At 42.9% G+C, this 23,804-nt stretch overlaps 1 protein-coding gene across 1 annotated transcript in view; it reads right to left on the bottom strand.

The window, feature by feature from the left end:
* scai (suppressor of cancer cell invasion) overlaps nt 1–23,804 on the bottom strand; it is a gene marked incomplete at its 3' end in the record, with an annotated part of 71,701 nt that overhangs the window by 17,933 nt on the left and 29,964 nt on the right. The window contains exons 3-8 of the mRNA XM_084324434.1: nt 22,422–22,508; nt 22,000–22,098; nt 16,060–16,156; nt 13,547–13,645; nt 12,483–12,635; nt 420–521 (exon numbers count right to left, since the gene is read on the bottom strand). Coding sequence (XP_084180560.1) covers nt 420–521; nt 12,483–12,635; nt 13,547–13,645; nt 16,060–16,156; nt 22,000–22,098; nt 22,422–22,508 — 637 coding nt within the window. The remainder of the gene's footprint in view (nt 1–419; nt 522–12,482; nt 12,636–13,546; nt 13,646–16,059; nt 16,157–21,999; nt 22,099–22,421; nt 22,509–23,804) is intronic.

The following is a 23,804-nucleotide window of genomic DNA, read 5'->3' as shown; positions in this document are numbered from 1 at the left end:
TATAGAATATAGATATAGCCCTGCAAACACCGCCACTCATCCCCATCTCTTAGAGTGGTGGCGCAGTAGGAACAAAGATGGGCTACGCCCGCAGCGCTGAAAGAGTTAAAGGTGGTATAGATAACATTCATGCCTGCAACATGTAAACAACAACATCCATTTTGGAACCACACATTTAATAAAAAAAATGATTTTTTTAAAAAAAATATACATTCATTAATCAATATTCTTTTGGGGGGAAACGCTTTTATTCTGCACTTTTCTAAAGGTTCTGTGGATGTATTATTTAACTTTTTAAATATATACATTAAAATGTTATCTATATTTTTATGTTTAATTGTTTTTCATGAATGTGTCATGCAACATAGAGGCCTAATTAAACTACAGTGTTACAGCAGTCTAGAGAGCATTCTCCTCACCAGTGTTCCCGGTTTAGACGTTTGCGTGGCCAAGTTGACTGGTTCCCGCTCCAATGCTTGGAGCATGCGAAACATATCGATGGTTAGCTCACTGAACTTCACCTACACAAAGAAATAAAAGACCATTACAATAAGAAACCTTTAGGTGTTGGGTGTTACAATGTTATTATTGTGACACAATGAATGATAATGAACTTATTAGCACCAGAATTCACGCTAGCATTACTATTTATTATTATTGTTTTATTCAACTTTTTGACAATGGGCCTCATGCATGAACATTCTCTTAAATGTAATTCAGTCAGGGGGGGGAAATGTCAGGAGTGTAATTTCTTCAGCTTTAAATGTTTCATTTGATTTGTTACGATTTTAGTGCACCCTCTCTGAGCAAACTCAACTCCCAGTATGTCCCTCTGATCATTGAAAGGAGTTATATATCAGTTAATATAATATATTATATTAAGTGATATAATACATTTCAAATGTGAATAAATGCATGGGACCAGTTTGATCGGTTGCTATCGGAAATTAACATTGGCTAATCTGGCTAATCTGTGCGAGTAGGTGATACATAAATTGCCACAGTTGCTGTGGATGTTTTTGAACCACAAAAATGTACTAAATTGTTAACTAAACATTACTTGTTTTTATACCTGGGTGAATACTCTTTTCTGATTGGCCAGCTGGGGTACATTAAAACCGTTCGGCTCAAGATTAATCACAGCCCAAATCAAAAGTCAAAAACTTTTTTTGAATATGTGTGGTAGCTGTAGTACTGTCAACTCGTAGCCTCAAGTACATTCATTGTTGCAAGTTGAATTGCAAGGATGTACACAGAGAAAAATCCTTGCACAAATATATCTAACCTAGTCTATTAGTCAGTCGGTCTAAACTCTAAAGAGTGTTAATATACAATAGTATATTAGACTACCTCTGGTATAGTGTCTCTCGGGCTGTCTACAGAGTGTTAATATACAATAGTATATTAGACTACCTCTGGTATAGTGTCTCTGGGGCTGTCTACAGAGTGTTAATATACAATAGTATATTAGACTACCTCTGGTATAGTGTCTCTGGGGCTGTCTACAGAGTGTTAATATACAATAGTATATTATACTACCTCTGGTATAGTTTCTCTCTGGCTGTCTAAAGAGTGTTAATATACAATAGTATATTAGACTACCTCTGGTATAGTTTCTCTCTGGCTGTCTAAAGAGTGTTAATATACAGTACAATAGTATATTAGAATACCTCTGGTATAGTGTCTCTGGGCCAAGGTTTACAACAGTGTTGCTGACCAGGTAGGATGTGCTACATCTCGCTATTCAGCCGAATGCACTCTTGAGTTTCGTTTAATTTCCCCTTGCTGCCTTCTAATGGTCAGAAAATAATTATTGCAGCTCTAAATTCTGGTCGTACAAATGAACAAATTGGTGAATGCCAAAAAGCCGTTGCAATAGCGACTCCTACTGGTCGGTCGAGGCACCTGTTCAGCAGGGAGGGGATCTGGGGGAGATAGCGTTTACCTCTGTGCACGGTACGCTCTCCCGGCGAAACTCCTAGCTGTGGTAGTCTACACCCTCCCCAGACCAACAGTAAGGCAGCGCAGCAACCAGAGGGGAATTGGCTTAACGAATTGGGGGATGGGAGAAACAGTAAAAGGGAAAAAGTTTTGCTTAAATTGTTTGTATGCACAATTTAAGATCATATCTATGCATATGCATGGTTCTTGCATGAGGTCCATTGTCTTTATTTATTATTCATGTATGACAATAAATTATATACAACAGTATTTCAGAAATAGCATAACTCTTGACAACTGGAGCACCCAACTGGAATTCAGTTCACTGGACAAATTGTTAATTGTATTGTCTTGTCTTGTCTTGTGAGTAGGCCTACAGTAGGCACACTGCATTGTACATACTGTCAGATTGATATAATCTTACTTTAATTAAGTAATGTAATCATGAAAACAATTTTATAAACATCTTTCTAACAATTATATAGGCAACCAGTCATTACAGCTATAGGAATCCTAGTCGGGTACGAAGCAGAGCTAGTTACAAATGGATCACCTAAATCTCAAAGGCTAATTTGTTTTAAAGGGATATTCCATAGAAATGTACTTGTAGGTTTTAATTCTACAAAAGTAGAGATTTTCAGAAATGTTAACATTTTGTTCTGTTATTTTATGAATTTTGAGTTATAACCTCAAGGTAAGGAAAATGCAATCCCATGACATCACTGAATTTCATTACCTGGAATGGTTGAAAGTAACTTTTATGGACGGTCACAAGCCTGAACGAAAGGTTATCCTATAACCTAGTTATATGAATACTGGCAGAGCGTCTCGCTCCTGCCATTATGAGATAACTCTTATCTCCTAGCACCTACTGTGCTCATGAACAAACAATTTGCACCCATGCACCTGACCAGGCCACGCCCCAGCGTCCTCCTATAAGACGCCGGACATGGTCACACTCTAAAAAAAAGTTTCCAACATTGAAAACCCAACCAAGGGACCTCAGGGCGCTGAGAGCGAGATGCTCTGCCGGTATTCATATAACTAGGTTATAGGATAACCTTTCGTTATATATCATACTGGTCATCGCGTCTCGCTCCTGCCATTATGAGATATGGGGCAGAGCAGACGCGTGACCCGACAAGTGTACCCCCTGAGGGCCCGTAAGCCCCACTACCAGGGAGGAGGGGAGTCCCGTCCACCCGCCCGTCCTAACGAAGGGGGGGAGGCAGTCAACTCCACCAAAGTGCGAAAAAGGGGGAACCAGAGACCCCTAAAAAACGCACAGCACAGGCGAGACCACGTGTGACACATCACCCCGTGGCACACACCTACACACCCCTGCTAGCCCACCAAAGGCGGGACGCAGGAGAGGTCCCAGACCTCAGAACCGCCTGGGAGACAGAACCCCCAGTCATGACCACGAGGGAAAACTTAACGAAGGGACCCGGGGAGGACCAGGAGGCCGCAGCACAGATGTCCTTCACCAAGGCCCCCCCTAACAGGGCAGCAGCCCGAGGGCCGAGGGGGGACCTGTCCAGCCAACGTGCAGCAAAAGGCAACGCCCCCGCACAAAGGAGATGATTGTGGACTTCAGGAGGTCGGGGGTCAGGGACTACAGCCCCCTCAGCATCGACGGAGCACCGGTTGAGAGAGTGAACAGTTTTAAGTACCTCGGAGCCCACATATCCGAGGACTTGACATGGACCACACACATCGACAGTGTTGTGAAGAAGGCACGGCAACGCCTCTACTTCCTCAGGCGCCTAAGGAAGTTCCAAGTCAGTCAGAAGATCCTTAACACTTTGGTTGCCTAAGGTTAAATTAATGATATACCATAGATTGCCAGCGCTATTTGTCTATGGAGAAAGTCCCCTTCTTTGCAGGGCTATAACTTTTTAAATTCTATTGCTACATTGCCATTATTAGGGCCCATTCAAAGTCCTATATGTATTGTTCATTGTGTAGCAACGTTAAACTTTTTCATTCACATATTCATAGTAAAGTATGGTCTAATGTATAAGTATGTTTTCATCTCTTTCTGCAGCTTTCTCCAGAACGTGATATATAGCCCCAAATGCATTATATTGATGATGAAATACAGTTTGATGGCAATCAGCGCGATATAAAAAATTCCAACTAGACGTACTTCTAGAAGTTACTACACGTCATCTGATGTTGACCGGATGGGCGAGGGGGCGTTTATAATTCCGTGGGCAGCGTTATACCAATCATCTAATGTGGGTCAAATGTTGATAATATCAGTTATTATCGAAGACGGTAACGTTACACGCTGAAACTCACCCCAGTCTCCGCGCGCCGTTGGGCGATCATCGTCGAGTAGAAATTTTATCATTATGGGATATATTATTACCCGGTCCATCTCCAGCTTGTATAATGGTATATACGTCCAAATCATGTTGTTTATCGAGTTATTGGCAATCGATCGCTATGTAGAGTGACGAGCTAGAGTCACGGGACATGTACCGAGTGGCCGGAAGCAATACGGACGTCTAGCAAAACCTCTAGTGCGCTTCCTGTTAAGCGCTTGCGCCGATCGGCCACCAGATGGCGCTCCTGAACCGCCAGAGAGCTCAGTGGGTCCTGCTGGTGGATCCCAGGCCAGCGGAGGGACATTATGAATCCGATCGCAGATTTTTGAAATATTGATATAAAGACGACGTACAGCGTCCCCCGGCAACTTTAGCATGGCCAGCAAAGACGTCTAAAGACGGCTCCCGGCACCCAAAGTGTTAAGAACTTCTACTCATGTACAATAGAGAGCATCCTGACTGGCAATATCACCTCCTGGTTTGGGAATAGCACCGCACAAGACCGTAGCAGACTACAGAGAGTGGCCCGTTCAGCCGAGCGCACAATTGGAGGGGGGCTTCCCACTCTCCAGAACATTTACAACAAGCGGTGCAGGGGTAAGGCTAAGAGAATTATCAAGGACTCCAGCCACCCAAACAACTGCCTCTTTGAACTGCTGCGGTCAGGCAAGCGATACCGGAGTCTCATGGCAAGCACAGAAAGACTCAGAAGAAGCTTCTATCCCCAGGCCATCAGGTTGCTCAACGAACAATAACACTATGCAACAACCATCAAATGCACTCACAGCACACACACTCACTTTAAACAATCAACCCACTGCAGCACCCACTCTACACACTTTAGAACACCTAGACACACTTTATATTTATTGGCAAAAAATGTGCACTACAACCCATACCTCAGGACACCTTACTGTAAATTGTAAATTGTACCTCATCCCATTTCTGCTCTGCACTATATAGTATATTGTATATTAGTATATTGCATAGTATATTGTATGGTAACTCAGTTACTGCTATCCTGCATTGAACATTGTACATATGTACATACTGAACACTTGTGTCTACGTACGTGACTTCTATTTTTTACTTTTACTTGCTATACTTATTTTATTTCATACTTATCTTTTGTCTAGCACAGTCTCTGGAGCGTAACAGAAAGAAGCATTTTGTATAAAAGTATTCTGTACTTCTGTATGACAACTATTAAAGAAACTTGAACTTGAAACTTAAACACAACCAATGCGACAGGTGCTGCTTGGACAGCGTCTCACCCGCGCAAGGACCACAAACAAACAGTTCAACGGAAGCCCTGAGAGCCCGAGTCCTGAGGTAAACCCCCAGTGCACGGACAGGACACGACAGGTGAAGGCCCGCCTCCAGCGTGAGGAGGCGGACGAACGCCTGAACCACAATATCCCTGGAGCGAAAGAGCTCCGGATATTCTTTGGCACAAAGACTGGATTAGGCCTCAGAGTCGCACCGCTATCGGCCGAATAGACAGGCACTCAGGCCGCACCGAGAGAGCACACAGCTCACCCAAAGCTAATAACCTCAAAACCTTGCACGCTGTTTCGACGTCGGCTGGCCCTAAGGCCCCACCACGATTTTTGACAGAAAAAACAGCAATTCGAACAATGTTGCTAGTCGCTGCTAATTCTATACCACGGCGGTAAGGCTTTAACAGCCCACCAGCCACCTGCCAGGCCGACTCGCCTCATGGCGTCGGCCGGGCGGGACACCGTTCCACCATGTCAGAAGCAAAGGACTGATGCCACCTGCTTCACAAGCACGGAGCACCAGTGGTGGCCGCAGACAAAAGACTACTACTAGTGAAGCACTGCCTCACTAGTAGGAATGCAGCAACCTCCACTGTGGTGTGCACCCATGAAGGGGTAAATAAATAAATGAACGAAAACTCCACTAACACACTGCAGAATGGGCTAGCCCATACACACAAATGTTAAGGGGATGCAGACCAGAGAAAAACACCAGTCCTGCACATAATTCATAGATTCACAAAAAGCACACCAGCCCTAGGCCCATGAAAAAGGTAAACAAGCCCCCGTCAAAACTCCCAACATTAGACACCGATTGACCGTCAGCATGAATGGTTAAGAGGAGGGAAGACCTTTTAGTAAAGACAGCCCTCGGCGGGGAACAAGAACGGAGACCCAGCATTGTAGCATTAGCCGCGCGCACTAGGATAGCTGGGAAAACACCTAAAACAGAGTCATGACGACCATGTTTTCCCAAATATCCTGCCCCTCACACCAATACACAATCTCACGGGACAACGAGCAGTATCACAAATGCTAGCATTAATGCCTGGCAGTGCAGGCCCTAACTGTGCGCGACCTAGCCCGACAGCTAGCCACCGTGCGACGTCCCTCGATCCACTGTCACGAGACGAGGAAACCCTAGGACAGGCCCGATGCGCGGTTAGGATGTGCCGAGCAGATTCCAGGGGCTGGTGAATCTCCGGCGAAAACCCAACATTGTGTAATTTCTCTCTGCATTTCATAACAACTAGTTCATGGAGTGCACTGCAGCGTCCATGTTGGAAACAAAAAAAGAGGAAGGTAGAGTGTGACCATGTCCGGCGTCTTATAGGAGGACGCTGGGGCGTGGCCTGGTCAGGTGCATGGGTGCAAATTGTTTGTTCATGAGCACAGTAGGTGCTAGGAGATAAGAGTTATCTCATAATGGCAGGAGCGAGACGCGATGACCAGTATGATATATAACTATTCTGATCCATTAGGGTGCAATGGTAGTCGTTCAGCTGCCATCTTCCAAATGCTGCCAAAATACGTTCCTGCATGCGTGGAGCTGAACCAATTGAGTCAAGAGTCGGATTTGATTACCCAGGTCGTTATTGTAAAGAACTGGTTCTCAACGAACTTAGCTGATAAATAATACATTAAATTATTTTTTAAAGATTGTTGAGAACACGGGGCGGTCAGGTGGCGTAGCGGAGATTGCGCTCATCACCAATGCAGGAGACGCTGGGTTCGAGCCCAGCTCTCGGCGTTGCTACCAGCTTGGCTGGCCGTTCATACTAATACAATTGGCAGTATTAGGGGGTGGGAAAGCTGGCGGTGGGAATCTGGCGTTGTGGACAGCGACGCCTACAGGTCAGGTATCTGCGCTTGGAAGTGGGGGCAGGACTTGGTGGAGATAGCGTGCCCTCCCACGCGTTACACTTCACCAATGAGAGTCCTCGCTGCCAAATGAAAAAAGCGTCACTGGCTTGACGGCGCACGTCTCGGAGGAAGCATGCGTTCGACATCAGGACACCCTTGTACCGACTCGTGGGAGAACATGCGTACAACAACCAGGTAAGGGAGGGGGGGAATTGGCACAACGACTAATTGGGACGGGGAGAAAATCAGAGAAAAATAGGAGAAAGAGAAGGTTAAAAAATAAATAAAAAATAAAAGATTGTTGAGAACACAAACTATAGGCGAGCCCCCTTCACCCAAACAAGACATGGACAGTAGGGTTGGTTTGATTGATTGATTGAAAACTGTATTAACAGATTGCAGAATGGGTACAATACAGTACGGCTCAATACACACAATTGTTAAGGGTATGCAGACAAGAGAAAGACTTTCGCCTTGTTTACATCAGGGTCCCCCATTTTCAATTAATCGTAAATTCAATTCATTGGGTACCGAACTCCTGTACTTTGTGGTACCGACCAAATTACATCGGTACTACAGAGTACCGATTCACGCTGGATCAATCAGTACCAAATTTCGGTACCTTTACATGTTTAGTATAAGAGTGTAATATTACTAGACAAGAGGGAGCCTTTTCCACAAATATATATACCTAGTACTTTTTTGTAGTTTGATCATATTTACTGAGGATGGCCAGATAATGTTGATATTTAAACATTTAAAAACACAATACACGATCATGCAATTTATTTTGTGTGGTGTGTTACGAAAATAAATAACTAAATGTTCTAAATAAATAACAATGTTGTAATTGAGAAGTTTGGACATATATTTATTTTTTTACAACTGAAATACAATGTTTGGGTTATTACAGAGAGAGTTACCGGTAAGTACCGGAAAAGGTACCATTGGGATTGGGAACCTTTGGAACCGGTATCGGTTCAAATGTGAATAGTCATGGTGCCCAACCCTAATGGACAGGGAACGTTTATTTAGAGAAGAAAACCTAACCAACGTTCCTGATCATGAGAGAGAACTGTGCATTCTCAGGGCGTTCCCTAAACAATGGTAGAAGGGCGCAACGCCACCATGTGTTTACATTTATTATTGTTTTACTTGCAGTTAAACCTTGGGGCTAGCTTAGAAACAGATGCAACATTGTTTAATATGCGATTGTTCCGTCCTCTGTTCCACTGTGTGTGTGTTGTGTGTGCGTGCGTGCGTGTGTGTTAAACTAGTGTGCAACATTATACACTGTGCTTAAATAAATAACTTATTTGGAACTTTGCTATTTTTTTGAAATTATGTTTTTTAAGTTGCAGGAAATTACAGCAAATGGCTTTCTTTATTGTAAATGTATTTGCCACCCCTTATTTGAAACTCAGCGCCATCTTGCACACATACTGGGGAAAGCCCCGATTGTGATATACCATGTAATTTGCCTACCCATCAACTAATGCTCTACACATATACATGGAACATGGTGCTCATTCTGTATAATGAACTAAATATGTACTTTTATGAATGTGTGTTATAAAGGAACACTATATGGTTTATGAGCCCTGATTGGTAGTCCTGATTGGAAGGTGTCCAATCTCCTGAATGTATATAATTGTATGATTTCATGATTGCTGTTCTGATTGATGGACCTGCCCCATATATATAACACCACCCCCTCACATGTTTGGTATGCACCTGACAAAGACATTTCAGATGGAAACGTGATTAAAATCACTATGAGAGCATAATATACAGCCTGCAGCTATTCTTCCCTACATCCCTACAGCGACATTGGTCCTGAGAATTTAATCTGGAGCAGGAGTAATTGTAGATAAAAATGCACTTATCTCCAGTCCCTGTTCATGACAGACATGCTCTAATCTTCAGGAGAAGAGATAACCATAGATTATTTCCAACTACAATAACGAACATGCTTAACAATTTAAGTTAATTATGAAACGTCATTATTGTTTTTAATGGTGTTTTGAGAGTGAGTATTTGCATACCCTCTCGGAAACACCAAGGTGTATTGGAAGCCTGTAGAGCCTTAACTCTTTGTGCGCCAAAAACGAGTATACCGGTACTTGTGTTTCGTCGCCAACGCTTGAGAGCCAAAAACGTCTTCCTTTGATCCCCATTCTAAACACTCACTCGGAGCTCCCTGGGTCTCCCTGGCACAGCTGCCTACATTGGAATTGCAATGACGATCGACTCCCGCCAGATGGCAGTATCGCCTACCTTTTGAACTGGAGATATCAGTTGTCTTCCAGTACCGAGTTACCTCCGGCTGCTTCCGCCTCAGACTGTGGATCAGGACATAGCAATCGGCCGGAGATTTGGTGCCTCAGAACTATTCTTTCCCGTATGGTAGCCATGCCCAATATACACGAGTAATGGCGATCACCATGGGACGACTGGGATTTATTAATTTTAGAGTACCTTCTGACTGAGGTAAGGGTAACCTGCTGGTATTTTTTTAACCTAAAACATGCTTCTGTACCGATCACAGTGTTGTATCTTACCGGACCTAAAACATGCTTTTGGTAACAATCGCAGTTTCGAGTTACCCCCCCCTTGATGATTTTGTGAAGACATGTATATGCTACTGTATATACCTTTGATTTGGAAGTATTTGGAGTTTCAGGCGAGCAACCGGAACGATTTGGGCATAATACATTTAATGAGTCATATCTCGCGATCTAGGAAAAAATACTGTATTATTATGGAAAGTAGCGATGTTTAGCATGTAATAGCTCACAAACTAAAGTACCGTAATTCCTCTAATAGTAACCGGGTCTCAAATACAAGCCGGGTCTCTATTAATGGCCGGGTGCGCTCTTGAGCTAAGCAATTATAAGCCGGCCTCCTAATACAAGCCGGGTTACTAATATACTGAGCTGCATACTGAGCTAGTTACTTGATTTCACTTTGAAAACGTTGAAATGACCAGTGACCACCTGTAATTGCACTGTTTACTATTTCATACAGTACTTGGTTTCAATAAATGAACCCAGTACATTTTACTGGGTTCAAACTGACACAAAATGTTGATTTATTCATTATGATCCGTTTGAAAATTTGAAATATAGGCCTCCCTCTTATACAGGCCTCCTCCTAATACAAGCCTGGTACCCGCTACAGTTGAAACAAATACAAGCCGGGGTTAATATTAGAGGAATTACGGTATGTAGAAATGAACTGGTTCGTCAATGTTAGACTATAAACAATGCCTGTCAAATGAGCCGTACTATTGTCTCCATAGCTATAATACAGAACACACGATGGGTCCGCAAACATCGCTAAAATAGTCAATAACGCTGGCGCCATTGAGTAGAGATGAGAAAACAGCGTGGCGGTCAATGAGTTAAGGAAACACCAAGGTGTATTGGAAGCCTGTGGAGTGGTATTCAGACCAGCCCTAGACAGCCGGTCAGTCAATGCAATTCCAAGTTTCAAGTTTCTTTAATAGTTGTCATACAGAAGTACAGAATACTTTTGTACAAAATGCTTCTTACTGTTGCGCCATGATGTCATGTTCCTCACTGAGCTCTCATATCTCAAAACACATACAAATGAGACAGAAAGTCTTTGCACATTTTAGGGACGATTTTGAAGAACTTACGACCTAAAAGTAAATTTCGGTGGAATACCCCCTTCGATGCAATATTTATCTTACTGTCTAGCAGTCCATTCATAGGCAAACCATGCAGATAAGCTTGTGAGAGGAGAGTGATGCACTGGCCAAAAATTATAGAGAATGGAGCATGGAGAATGTACTGTGTTGGCCTCAGTTAGTAAATGGAGTCATGCAACGCACCTATCAGAATTACCTTGATGGTAACAAAACTTCAATTATCAATTGTCATAAACCTAATGAGCTACTATTTGACTATCTGCTGGCTTCATTCAGCCTGTGCCAACTGTGAGCCTGTGGCTTTGTAAGGGCAGTGCTAACTTCATATCACAGGTCTATTAGTACACCATGACCGACCAAAAATGTGAACTGGATGACAAATTATTAGAGCCACTAAAAGAAATTATTCCATCAATAAGTACGTCATAGGACTTTGACAACTAATCGATTAGTCAAATTAGTCAACAAATCATGCAGGAGGACCTCTTGAAATCGAGTGCTTATTAGGGATGGGCACGAGTAATGTTTTCCCAGATAGAGTACTCGCATGAATTACTTGAGTAATGCTAGAGTAATTGTTTAGGGAAATCCATTTTTAAAATGCATCTTAAAGCGCATGGCAGTAGCAATAAGGAGATATTGCACAGTCTCACACACGCTACAGATTTTATTTTGTCTTGCTCCGCGGACATAACAATGTACAGCAATATACCTGATGCTTAATGCGTATCATCAGTCAAAACAGTCAGTTACCATGTGTAATAATTACATTACCTCTACTCTGTCTGCAGCAGGTTTCTCCGCTCATGGAACTATTCATATCAATAGTCTATGAGCGCTACGCAAAGTGGGCGACATGTTGTTGGCAGAATTTGGAAATGCACAAACATGAACCACTGTTTTTAATCTTATAGATGACGCTAAGCTAGCTGTATTCCAACGCAACAAACTTTTTTGCAGTAACGTTAGCGTACTATCCATATAATCCTCCTTACGCTCTCATGCTCCACAGCTTCCAGTGTAGTGTGTGGGGGGGCATAACAAAATGACTAATCGACAAACAAAGTCGACTAAGACTAAACCCACCGATTACTTGTCAAAGAGGGGGGCGGCTCTACAAATCCCTCTCTGGACTGTAATCCTAGACCAAAATCTCCATGCTCCCTCTCCCAGGTCAGAGGTCAAATGGGAATGGAACTGGGCTAAAGGGTGAAGAAGACGTCCGTATGGGGGTGGGTGGGGTGGGGGGGGGGTTGGGGGTAGTCTTGGTTCTGGAGAGCCGCACGTTGCGCAGGCTTTTTCCCCTCCAGCTCATAAGACTGATCAACGCTCGGCTGGCGAAGTGTTGGATCAGCCGTATGGATGGTGGAATTAGAATCAGTGAGTTTAAACCTGGTTGATACAGTTGCCGATGATTAGTGCATCTGCCAGGGTGAGCTGGCCAACCACCATGCCTTGTTCCAGCGGGGGCACCCCCCCCTCCTGCAGCCGACTGCTGGTGACCACCACACCACTGGTGTCGCTCACGACCATCACCGGGTCCGCCTGCTCACACGCAAATACACAAGACAGACATTGAATTAGATTAAAATGTGTTGTCATCGTACAGCACAAGTACGGCACAACGGAAAGAAGTTGGCATCTAAACAGAGTGCAAATGTAGCGCAAAATGTTAACCTTTGGGCCAATCCACCTTCCGATTTGCTGCTCCCAGTACAATAGGTATTTCATATTTCACTCAAGAATGGAGACAGGTTGGATGTATAGTATATTATATGTATATCCCTGATCTCTATACAAGTATTGTTATGAAAAGCTCTACTACTTTATAGTGGTCGACAGATATATATCAGGCTGATATTCTTTTTTATAACTAATCTGTACCGGCAAATATCGGCACACTGACCTCTTCCACGAGCTCTAGTGGGCTCAATTGTAATGTTAGACTTAAAATTATTGTATCATATGAAACTAGAGATCACAAGAAAGATGTTTATACCAATGACTTCATGCTAGTGGACCCCGGAAAAATAATGCAATATAGCAATATTTTGTCTGGCTAAATTTAAGCTAACTCCATGTTTATTTAGGCTAACGGTAGCAAGTACAAACCTAGCTGTCATTAACCAGCTAAGCTAGCTAGATAATATAGCTAACATTAGTGAACTTAAATTCAGCAATTTTGTCTCGTTTTTTTTATTAAATTATTATTTGATCAGATGCTAAAACATATATTTCATTATATCAGTCGACCGATAGTACTTTATACTTTTATTTCAAATTTGTCTGGTCTACAAGTTACTGAAGTTATCCAACAATGCAGACCCTTTGGTTGACAGCCAGGGCCTTTATCAATTTTAATAAATCCTTAAGTGTTTGGACCACTGGGATGTTGATGACTGAAATATTAAATATATGGCCAAAGAAAACGTAAAGCAATAGAACGGAAATCTTACCTCAACAAAAGCTGCCACTTCCTGTAAAACTAAGTTCCATTCTAGTTGGTCCTCTGTGTTGAATCTCTGTGTGTACTCCTCAATTTCCTCAGATAGCTCCTGTGGGGTGAGGAGACAAAGATGAAACACACAGATCCAACAGAACAAAGCCTCATCTATTCTCAACCAGGGCCTGAATTTACAAAACTCAACTCAAAACTAGCATCTGAAGTCGGTCCTGGAAATGAAATTCAGATTCAGTATTTCACAAAGCACCTCAGCCCGTTGAAAGCCTGGGGTTGAAACATTTGATAAGAGGTCTTTATGGCGCTCAGAGCCAGGAGAAAAGACAGCACAGACTACATCACAAAGGAATAATATTTGTGCTTTGTGTAGATCTCGTTACAGATGTTCACACATTAGCCACTCCGGTGCTTTGCTCTCGCTGTAGCCTACAGCTGTATCTCTGCGTTTCTCCTCTTCCTCGCTGCTTGAATGCTGAGCACAGGAAACTGGAGCTGCAAGAGTTCATCCAAACTGAACAAACAAATCATATGGACACAAACTCGCTCCAGGAGTTATATCACCATTATGAATAAAAGGATGTCTGTCATCTTATCTATAGTGATGTTCTTTTGCCAGAAATGAGTGCGAAAATGCCAATGACAACATTGCATTCATATTTGCAATAGTTTAACAATCTGAACATAAAATAAGTAAAGTAATATGTTGACTCGTAATTTGCAATAAGATAAAACACTAAGGCATTTATAATACCATACAAGCATAGACCTATTATTATCGGCCGATATTGGCATTCAAATGTGATATCGGAAATGATCGGTATCGGTTTTCAAATCGTTTTATTTAATTTATTTTTTTACATTTATTTAACCTTTATTTACCCAGGCAAGCAAGTAAGAACAAATTCTGATAAAATGTATTGTCAAAAGTACACATAATGTTGTGTTCATTCCACGACAAGAGATATGTAATGTTAATTACCTGAAATTATTCCGTTTTTGGGGGGTGGGGAACCTTGCATATATCGGTATCGGTTGATATCGGTATCGGTTGATATCGGTATCGGAAATTAAGAGTTGGACAATATCGGTATATCGGTAAAAAAGCCAATATCGAACATCCCTACTATTAACCCTTTTGATTAGATTTGTCTCTCTCCCACACTATCTCTCTCTCACTGCAGTGTTGACAATCCAGTCAGATCACGCAAACAAATATTTGTTGTGCTATAATAATTAAAAAAAAATTAAAAATTTGACGAATAGATTTATTAGTCAATTCATAGGAGAAAGCATGTTTAGTTTTCGTGCAAATAGCCTAGACTTGCGTGTGTCAACCCAGTCCACATGAAAGACTGGGAGATGGAGAGAGAGAGACAAAGGAGAAAAAATATGGGCGATATCATTGGCTTATTGGTAACCTCACAGGGTGACTGATCAGACGATCTGGATATGGAGCACATCACCCAACTCTATGTGGGTGTATCACAAACTTCCAGTAGCAGTCATTACACCACCCATAATAAGAATTCCAATATGTAATTTCCATGGCATAGGAAAGTCAATATTTCAATTAAATCAATATGTGAACATGGGCTACTCTCTTCCAAAGAGTCAAACTAGTGATATAATTTTTGTTTTGGGCTGATGTGTGGGTTGGAGTTTACTAGTAACATAATACAAAACGATCTGGGTGAGATGATGTAATCGTGTCCGTCTGTCTGTCTGTCAGGGCTGAGCCCAAACGTTCTAACGTTCAGACCTTCGTTCGTTACGTTGGCGTTCAAATTCTAAATCAACATTTGAATTTTTCATTTTTCATAATTTTTTTTATATATATATATTTGTTTATGTGTCTATTCATTCTGTTTAAACCAATGGGTTTTTTCTTCACAGTTGCAGATAAAGATTAGGCTACACTAATATTATAGTATTATACTATGACTAGTCATACAAATTTAAATAAAACATTTATCATAAATGATGTAGCCTATCTGCATCCGCTTGGCACACGGCGCTCCATCAAGACATCACCATCACTTTCGTACCAACCGTGCCCTTATTGGATTATTTATGTTGACGAAACTGATTAAAATAATATATATTAAAGAAATATTCATTAAAGAAAGTAGATTTAATTTAAGACTAATTTAATCAGATTAATCACTTTATTCAAATTGAGGATTTAGTTTGAGGATATTAATTAATTTTTATATATATAAAGAATTATAAATATATTTTCTTTTTCTTTTTTTCTTCTTCTAATTAAAAACGAAGGTTCGAACATCCGTTCGAAAAACCCTGACGAAGTTCGAAGCCCAAAAACAGGCTTCGGGGACAGCTCTACTGTCTGTCTATCTGTCCGTCCGCAGCTAATCTCGCATACTACTGGTTTCCGATTTGGATAACACGTCACACAACTCATTTGGGTGTTAAGAACTCAAACATTTGATGGCCCCACAAAGTCATCAAATGAGTATGAGTATGTGAAGCTCTAGTTGAGTTCCATACCTTAACCAAAACTTTGACTAGGTCCATCTTGTTCAGCAGTAAACAGACGACTATGTAGCGAGCATAATACCGCAGCTTCTTCACCACCAATTCTGGCCTAACGGAAAGGAAGAGGACAATGAACATATGAACTTATGAAATAAAGCAAATCCATGTTATAATTCAAACGTCCTAAAAGGAACATGTGATCACTTCCAGTGATGAAGCTAAGCTACGCTAACGGAGCGGCTGTTCCCTAAGCCTAATGCATGCACAGAGACAAAAAAGGTATGTATCTTCTTGTCTAACTCCAGGGAAGATGTTAAATAAGCTAATTTCCCAAAATGTTGGAGTTTTCCTTTAACAAATTTTATGTTCATAGGTGTACTGTATATGGTGCATGTTTTACCTTATTAAACACCATTCACACTGCTATTGATATTGAAACGCAGTGAAATACCTTATTAAACACAATTCACACTGCTATTGATGTTTAAAAGCAGTAGAATACCTTATTAAACACCATTCACACTTCTATTGATGTTTAAAAGCAGTAGAATACCTTATTAAACACCATTCACACTTCTATTGATGTTTAACAGCAGTAGAATACCTTATTAACACTTTAATCGCCGAAGATGCTGGAACACGTCATTCCCCGCCATGCTTATTCTGCCAATGGACAGCGTCTTTGATATCAACATTTAAAAAATCTGTGATCGAAATCATATTTCTCCCCCGGAGACATTATATGTACTGGTGAGCCCCTGTCAACTCTCTAACGGTTCAAGAGCGCCATCTGGTGGCCGATCGGCGGATCGCCCAGGGAAGAAACAGGGAAGTGGAAGCTAGTGCTCATTTCAATTTGGTCCGATCACTCGCTATAGGTCCCGGGACTCGAGCTCGACACAATGGATATCGATCCGTTGCCAATAACTTGATAAACAACATGATTTGGACGTATATACTATTATACAACCTGGAAATGGATCGGGTATTTCTACATCCCATAATAGAAAAAATTCTGTTCCACGCTCATCTCCCAACGGCGAGAGGAAGCTACGGTGAGTTTCAGCGTTATTTTTTAATGTCTTCTATACTAACTGCTCTAATGATCATATCACCCACACTAGATTAATGATATAACGTTGCCCACGGAATTATAAACGACCCCCCGCCCATCCGGTCAACATCAGATCATACGTAGTAACTTCTAGAAGTACGTGCAGTTGAATTTTTTTATCTCGCACAGATTCCTACCAAACTGTATTTGATCATCAATATAATGCATTTAGGGCTATAAATCAAGTTCTGGAGAAAGCTGCAGAAAACGATCAAAGTGTTAAACACCATTCACACTGCTATTGATGTTGAAAAGGGATGGAAAACACTCACCTTTCTGAAAACGACTGACAATAAATTTGAATGGCTTGTAGTTAAAGGGGAACTATCTTATAAATGGCCTTTTTGAGTGTTTAGCATTGTTTCCTAGCTATGTGAACTTATATTAATATGATCTATGTCTCAAAATTCTCATATTGGTGCATTCTTCCAATTCTCCTCTCACAATATTCACCCTCACTGAACTGAGTCGTTTGAAAATGTGCCTATATGTGATGTCATATAGTCACTGCTGCATGTTAATGTTCAGGCGAACACGACGCTCAGCAGGCCCGGCGCAGTGGTTTAGGAGACCAGGCTCAAAACAGCTCGAAATCTTGAGGTAGAAAAATGCTGTTTTTGAGGACTTGATTAGAAATACAAAACAATGAATAAAAAAATATATATATATTACAGAGGTGTTCCATAGACTCACAGGAATTGTGTAAAAGTGCCCAAATAGTGAAAGAAATAGTAAAATAGTTCCCCTTTAAGTAATACAGTAACTTCAGTGAGAGTATATTTACACCCCTTTTCAACATCAATGGCAGTGTGAAAGGTAGACTGAGATCTACCAAAACATGTTTATACACCTGTATGTACACAATACTCAAGACAGGGAAGATGGAGTAAACTCAAGGTAATGGAGAAGTCAGAATGACACTGGTATGGTCCTTTAGCTCGTGTGGTCGCATGGACATTTTAAAAAGGTGCAGGATGCAGCATAACTTTTCATGAAATCTGGAAGAACATTTCTTTAATGTTGTCTCCGACATTGGTGCTTGCTACTGGATCTTCCTTTGACTAAATGATGCATCAAAAAGAACATCCATATTCCACCATAAATTTTGTTTTATATTGGATAGACAATAGATTTGATTGCTGACTTGACCAGCTGACTTGATTAAGGGGCGTGTTTAAAGCGGCCATTTTGTTTCCTTAAGTGACCCATTAAGGGCCAGGTGTTAGAAAGCACTAATTAGTGATAGGGATTTAAAGGCCTGCTGGCTTAGCGTCAGCGAAGCGTCGAGAAACGAAGAGGGACAAAGAGGAGTTTTCCACCCAGTGCTAAGTACATCATAATCCTATCTTACACTCCACTCTGAAAAATCTCCCTTTCCCTCCCACTCTGCTATTTCTCTACTTCCTCCCTGCCACTCTTGACACCACAATGTGTCTCATATCCACAATCTGCTCCCCCAGAACAGACTCAACCCACCCACGGCAGTTTGCTAGCAACCCGGCTAATCTATCCTACCCTCCTACAGCCACTAATACACCTGTCACAGTACAGGGAGGCCTATGGAATTGTCAATCAGCAGTCAAGAAAGCTGACTTCATTACTGCCTACGCCCATAGTCAAAATCTGCAGCTCCTGGCTCTAACTGAGACCTGGATAACCCCCAATAACTCATCAACACCTGCAGCATTATCTACAAACTATAACTTCACTCACACACCTCGACCTTCCAGGCGGGGTGGAGGCACTGGCCTCATGACATCTCCTTCATGGACTACAAACGTAACACCCCTCCCAGCACTGTCACTCTCCTCTTTTGAATATCATGCAGTATCTGTCTCTAATCCTTTCAATCTCACCATTGTTACACTCTACCGCCCTCCAGGTCCGCTCGATCACTTCACAGATGAGCTGGACATGCTTCTAAGCTCCTTACCGGAAGATGGTACCCCTCTCCTTCTATTGGGCGACTTCAACCTGCCTGACTCATCTCAGTCAGTCATAGTAGTCTCCCTCCTACAATCATTTGACCTGACTCCCACTGCCATGCCTCCCACCCACAAAGCAGGCAACTCCTTGGATCTCATATTTTCCCGTAACTCCAGCATCATTAACACCACGGTAACTCCCCTACATGTATCTGACCATTCCTTCATATCCTTCTCACTAACTCTCATGCTTAACCGAAAGGTCTTCACCCCAACTCAAACCGTCTCACTCAGACGCAACCTGCCCTCCCTATCCCCCTCCACCCTCTCCTCTGACATACTATCCACTCTACCTTTGAGTGACACCTTCTCTGCTCTCTCCACAGAGATGGCAACCTCCACCCTCCTCTCAGCCCTTGCAACCTCCTTCGACAAGCTCTGTCCCCTCGTTGAGAAACCTGCCCGCCGTTCCCCACCCAGTCCATGGCTGACAGATCCAGTGAGAGAACAAAGACAGGTCCTGAGAGCAGCTGAAAGGAAGTATAGAAAGTCACGCCTCACTGCTGACATCGACACATATCACAACCTCTTGTTAACATTCTCCAAAACCATTACTAATGCCAAAGCTTCTTTCTTTCACCATAGGATCGAGGCCTCTGCCAAGAATCTTCGCAAACTGCATGCTACCATGTCCTCCCTCCTCACTCCCCCCCCACCCCCCCCCTCCCTCATCTTTCTCTGCCGAAGACTTTGCGATCTTCTTTGAGGAAAAAGTGGAGAACATCCGCAGCTCCTTCTCCCAACCCCCACCCATTCCAAATGCTGAATCGAGAACCTCATCCTTCACTCTGTCATCTTTCTCTCCCATTACAGAAGCCGAGACCCTGACACTGGTAACGTCGAACCGTCCGACTACATGCCAGCTGGACCGGCTACCTTCCCCACTCCTCCAGTCCATAGCACCAGACATCCTCCCATTCCTAACTGCAACCATCAACTCCTCACTCAACTCGGGGGTGGTCCCCACCTCCCTAAAACAAGCCAGAGTCACGCCCCTCATAAAAAAAACATCCCTGAACCCTACCGTCATAGGCAACTACCGTCCTGTCTCTCTTCTCTCCTTCCTTTCTAAAACACTTGAACGTGCTGTATCCAACCAACTTACTGCTTATCTCTTACAGAATGACCTCCTAGACCCTAATCAGTCAGGCTTCAGGACTGGTCACTCCACAGAGACAGCCCTCATTGCGGTCACAGAGGCACTTCACTTAGCAAAAGCGAAAGGCCTCTCCTCTGTCCTGATTCTCCTAGATCTATCTGCAGCCTTCGACACAGTCAACCACCAGATCCTCCTCGCGGCCCTCGCAGGAATGGGAGTGGCTGGCTCTGCGCTGACATGGTTGTCATCATACCTCAATGACCGCTCCTACCAAGTGTCATGGAGAGGGACCCTGTCGGCCACCCGCCCCCTGCGGACGGGTGTCCCCCAGGGCTCGGTTTTAGGACCCCTTCTCTTCTCCCTCTACACTAAATCACTGGGTAACATTATCACGTCTCATGGCTTCTCCTACCACTGTTATGCCGACGATACTCAACTCTTCCTCTCCTTCCCTCCCTCAGATATCCACGTCTCTGAGCGGATCTCGGCCTGTCTGTCCGACATCTCCGCCTGGATGACGACCAACCACCTCAAACTGAACCTAAGCAAAACAGAATTGCTCCACCTGCCGGCCAAATCCTCCCCCCTGACCGACCTTTCCATCACAGTCGAGAATGCAGCTGTGACCGCATCCCCGACCGCCAAGAACCTTGGTGTTGTCCTCGATGACCAGTTGAACTTCTCTGCTCACATCGCAGCGACAACCAGAACCTGCCGATTCCTCCTGAGCAACGTCAGAAGGATACGCCCCTTCCTGACAAAAGAAGCCACCCAACTCCTCGTCCAATCAACAGTCATCTCCCGCCTCGACTACTGCAACGCACTGCTCGCCGGCCTCCCGGCCACTGCCACTAAGCCTCTTCAACTCATTCAGAACGCAGCGGCCCGCCTGATCTCAAACCTACCGAAGTCGGCCCATGTCACCCCACTTCTTAGGGACCTGCACTGGCTCCCCATTGCTGCACGAATCCGCTTCAAGGCCCTTGACCTAGCATACCGTGCGGCAAAGGGAACTGCTCCCGCCTACCTCCGGTCAATGGTCTCTAACTACACACCCTCAAGACCCCTACGCTCTGCATCTTCTGGCCGCCTCAGACCTACTCCTATCCAAGCTCCGGGAGGGTCATCAAAGAGAAGTCGCCTATTCTCAGTCCTTGCCCCACAATGGTGGAATGAACTACCCACCCCAGTTAGGACAGCCGAAACACGTCCAATCTTTCGCCGTCGACTAAAGACTCACTTCTTCAACCATTATCTGAATTAAAAAAAAAAAAAAAAAAAAAAAAAATCTAACCCTAACTAACCATACTGTCATGCACTTGTCCTAATAAACTAACCTACACTGTAGCACTCAACACTTTGATGAACATTGTTACTCAGCTGATAGAGTTGTGCTCTTCCTGATGGCTTGTCGTACAGAACTTGTAAGTCGCTTTGGATAAAAGCGTCAGCTAAATGACTAAATGTAAATGTAAATGTAGATACCTTCGAAAACAACCATGCTGACTTATTTTGTGAGACTGTGGTCAGCTTGGTCCCTGGACACTACATTTTGAAGGTGTTGCACCACAAAGTATGGAGGGGGTATAGAGGGGGTTTTCACAGACAAATTAATTGATCCATCTCAATTCATGATCATATTTTTCATGGTGTATTTAAATGCTTAATCTTTTGAATCTATGAAAACGGCCGTGGTCCCAAGAAAAGAAAATCATTACCGACCATATTTTGGGAACGTACTATCCTCTACGTACCTATCCTCTTTGTTGACCTGGAAGTAGTAGGATCGCTGGCGGATGGCTGAGTAGAAGGAAAAGGCCTCATTCAGGTAACTTGTTTCTGAGGTACGAAGGCTGCCAAACAAAATCACAAACCAGAAGGAAGAGGAGGATTAGCATCTCTGTAGCAGGGCTGTCCTCTCCTACAGACACGTTCAGTTTCCCGACACGCAATAATAAAGAAAGTACCACTTTAATGATCTGATTATTCAACTATGAGGCTGTGGAGTCTCTCTCTCTCTCAAATTGTATCGGTGACTAAGATCAAACTGATATAACAACCTTTCAACCTTTTATAGACATTAAGATAAAACATAATTTATCTCTATGTTTCTAGACATCCACAGCACTTAAAATGAGGTAGTAGATGAATAATGTCAGGTTGACAGCTCTCTTACTAGTAGTGGTAGTAAAGCTGTCCAATTTTGGAGGCAACTTCTCCAATCTGCCATCTCTTCAAGCCATATCGATTGTCCAGGACCTGTCTGTCCACAAAACAACAAAGAAGGACAGTGAAATCCAGACATGGTCTAAACAAAATTTGTATTTCCATCATAGCCTATTAAATGCCTGTTATTTGCCTTTTCCATTTTGGAAGGCAGTAAACTCAAACAAAACCACTAATTCACTGCCCACACATTCATTTTGATGATTTATGATAATAATGAAATTTGCCTAGCTTTAACAAGCATTTTGCACCACTTGTTAAGGATGATAATTGCGTGTGCCATAAACCTTGCTTCTCAGTTCACCTTTTATCCCTTCTCTCCTAATGATGTGCTTGAAGCATTGATACCGAAGGTTATCATATAACCCTAGTTATATGAATACTCATATTGAGATATCATCTCCATGCACATATTGTGCATGTGAAAAAGTTGACACATGCATGTCGCTTGCACGTGACCACGCCTGCTCCCGTGTTTCCCTACAAAACACAGGGAGTGGTCACGCTCACGCCCTTCCAAGTCTTAATTTCATGCGTAAAAAACATCCAATGGTCCCCAGGGCGCTGAAGAGCGAGACGCTCTGCCAGTATTCATATAACTAGGGTTATAGGATAACCTTCGTTATATTACATCTGGCAACCGTGTCTCGCTCTGCCATATTGAGATCAAAAGGGCAGAGCGGACGCATGGCCACGTCAAATGCACCCCCTGAGGGCCCATAAGCCCCTGACCAGGGAGGAGGGGAGTAGGGCTGCAACTAATGACTAATTTGGTAGTCGACTAATCTGCCGATTATTTTTTCGATTAGTCGACTAATCGAAAACCAATGTAAACAACAAAAAAACAAAAAAAAATGATTTTTTTTTTTTTTAATTACCTATCTTTGTGAAAGTGGCTTCTCAGCTCTGGTCCAGCTGAAGACAGAGCAGAGGAACAGATTGGACATTGAGCATGACCTCAGAGTTGCTTGTCTACCATCACCCCAGACTTTGAGACTCTTGTCAGGACCAAACAACAACATCATAACATGATGAATGTGTATGCATGTGAATGAATGTTGGTGGTGGTCGGAGGGGCCGTAGGCGTTGATTATTCGCCACGCTTCCGTGAGTCTGCCTCAGGGCAGCTCTGGCTGCAATTGTAGCTTACCACCACCGGTATGACTGTGTATGAACGAATAATGGACTCTGTGAAGCGCTCTGAGTCAGAGCAACAGTCAGTCAGAGAAGAGCGCTATATAAATCCAATCCATTATTATGATCCCATAGCAAATTAAAATAATGACTCATGAAACATTTGAATTTGGATCTTTAAGCCACTTTAAATGAAAAT

Source organism: Notolepis coatsorum (assembly GCF_963971535.1).
Source record: "Notolepis coatsorum genome assembly, chromosome: 11".
Classification (NCBI taxonomy): domain Eukaryota; kingdom Metazoa; phylum Chordata; class Actinopteri; order Aulopiformes; family Paralepididae; genus Notolepis; species Notolepis coatsorum.
This window is presented reverse-complemented; position numbering and strand designations above follow the sequence as displayed.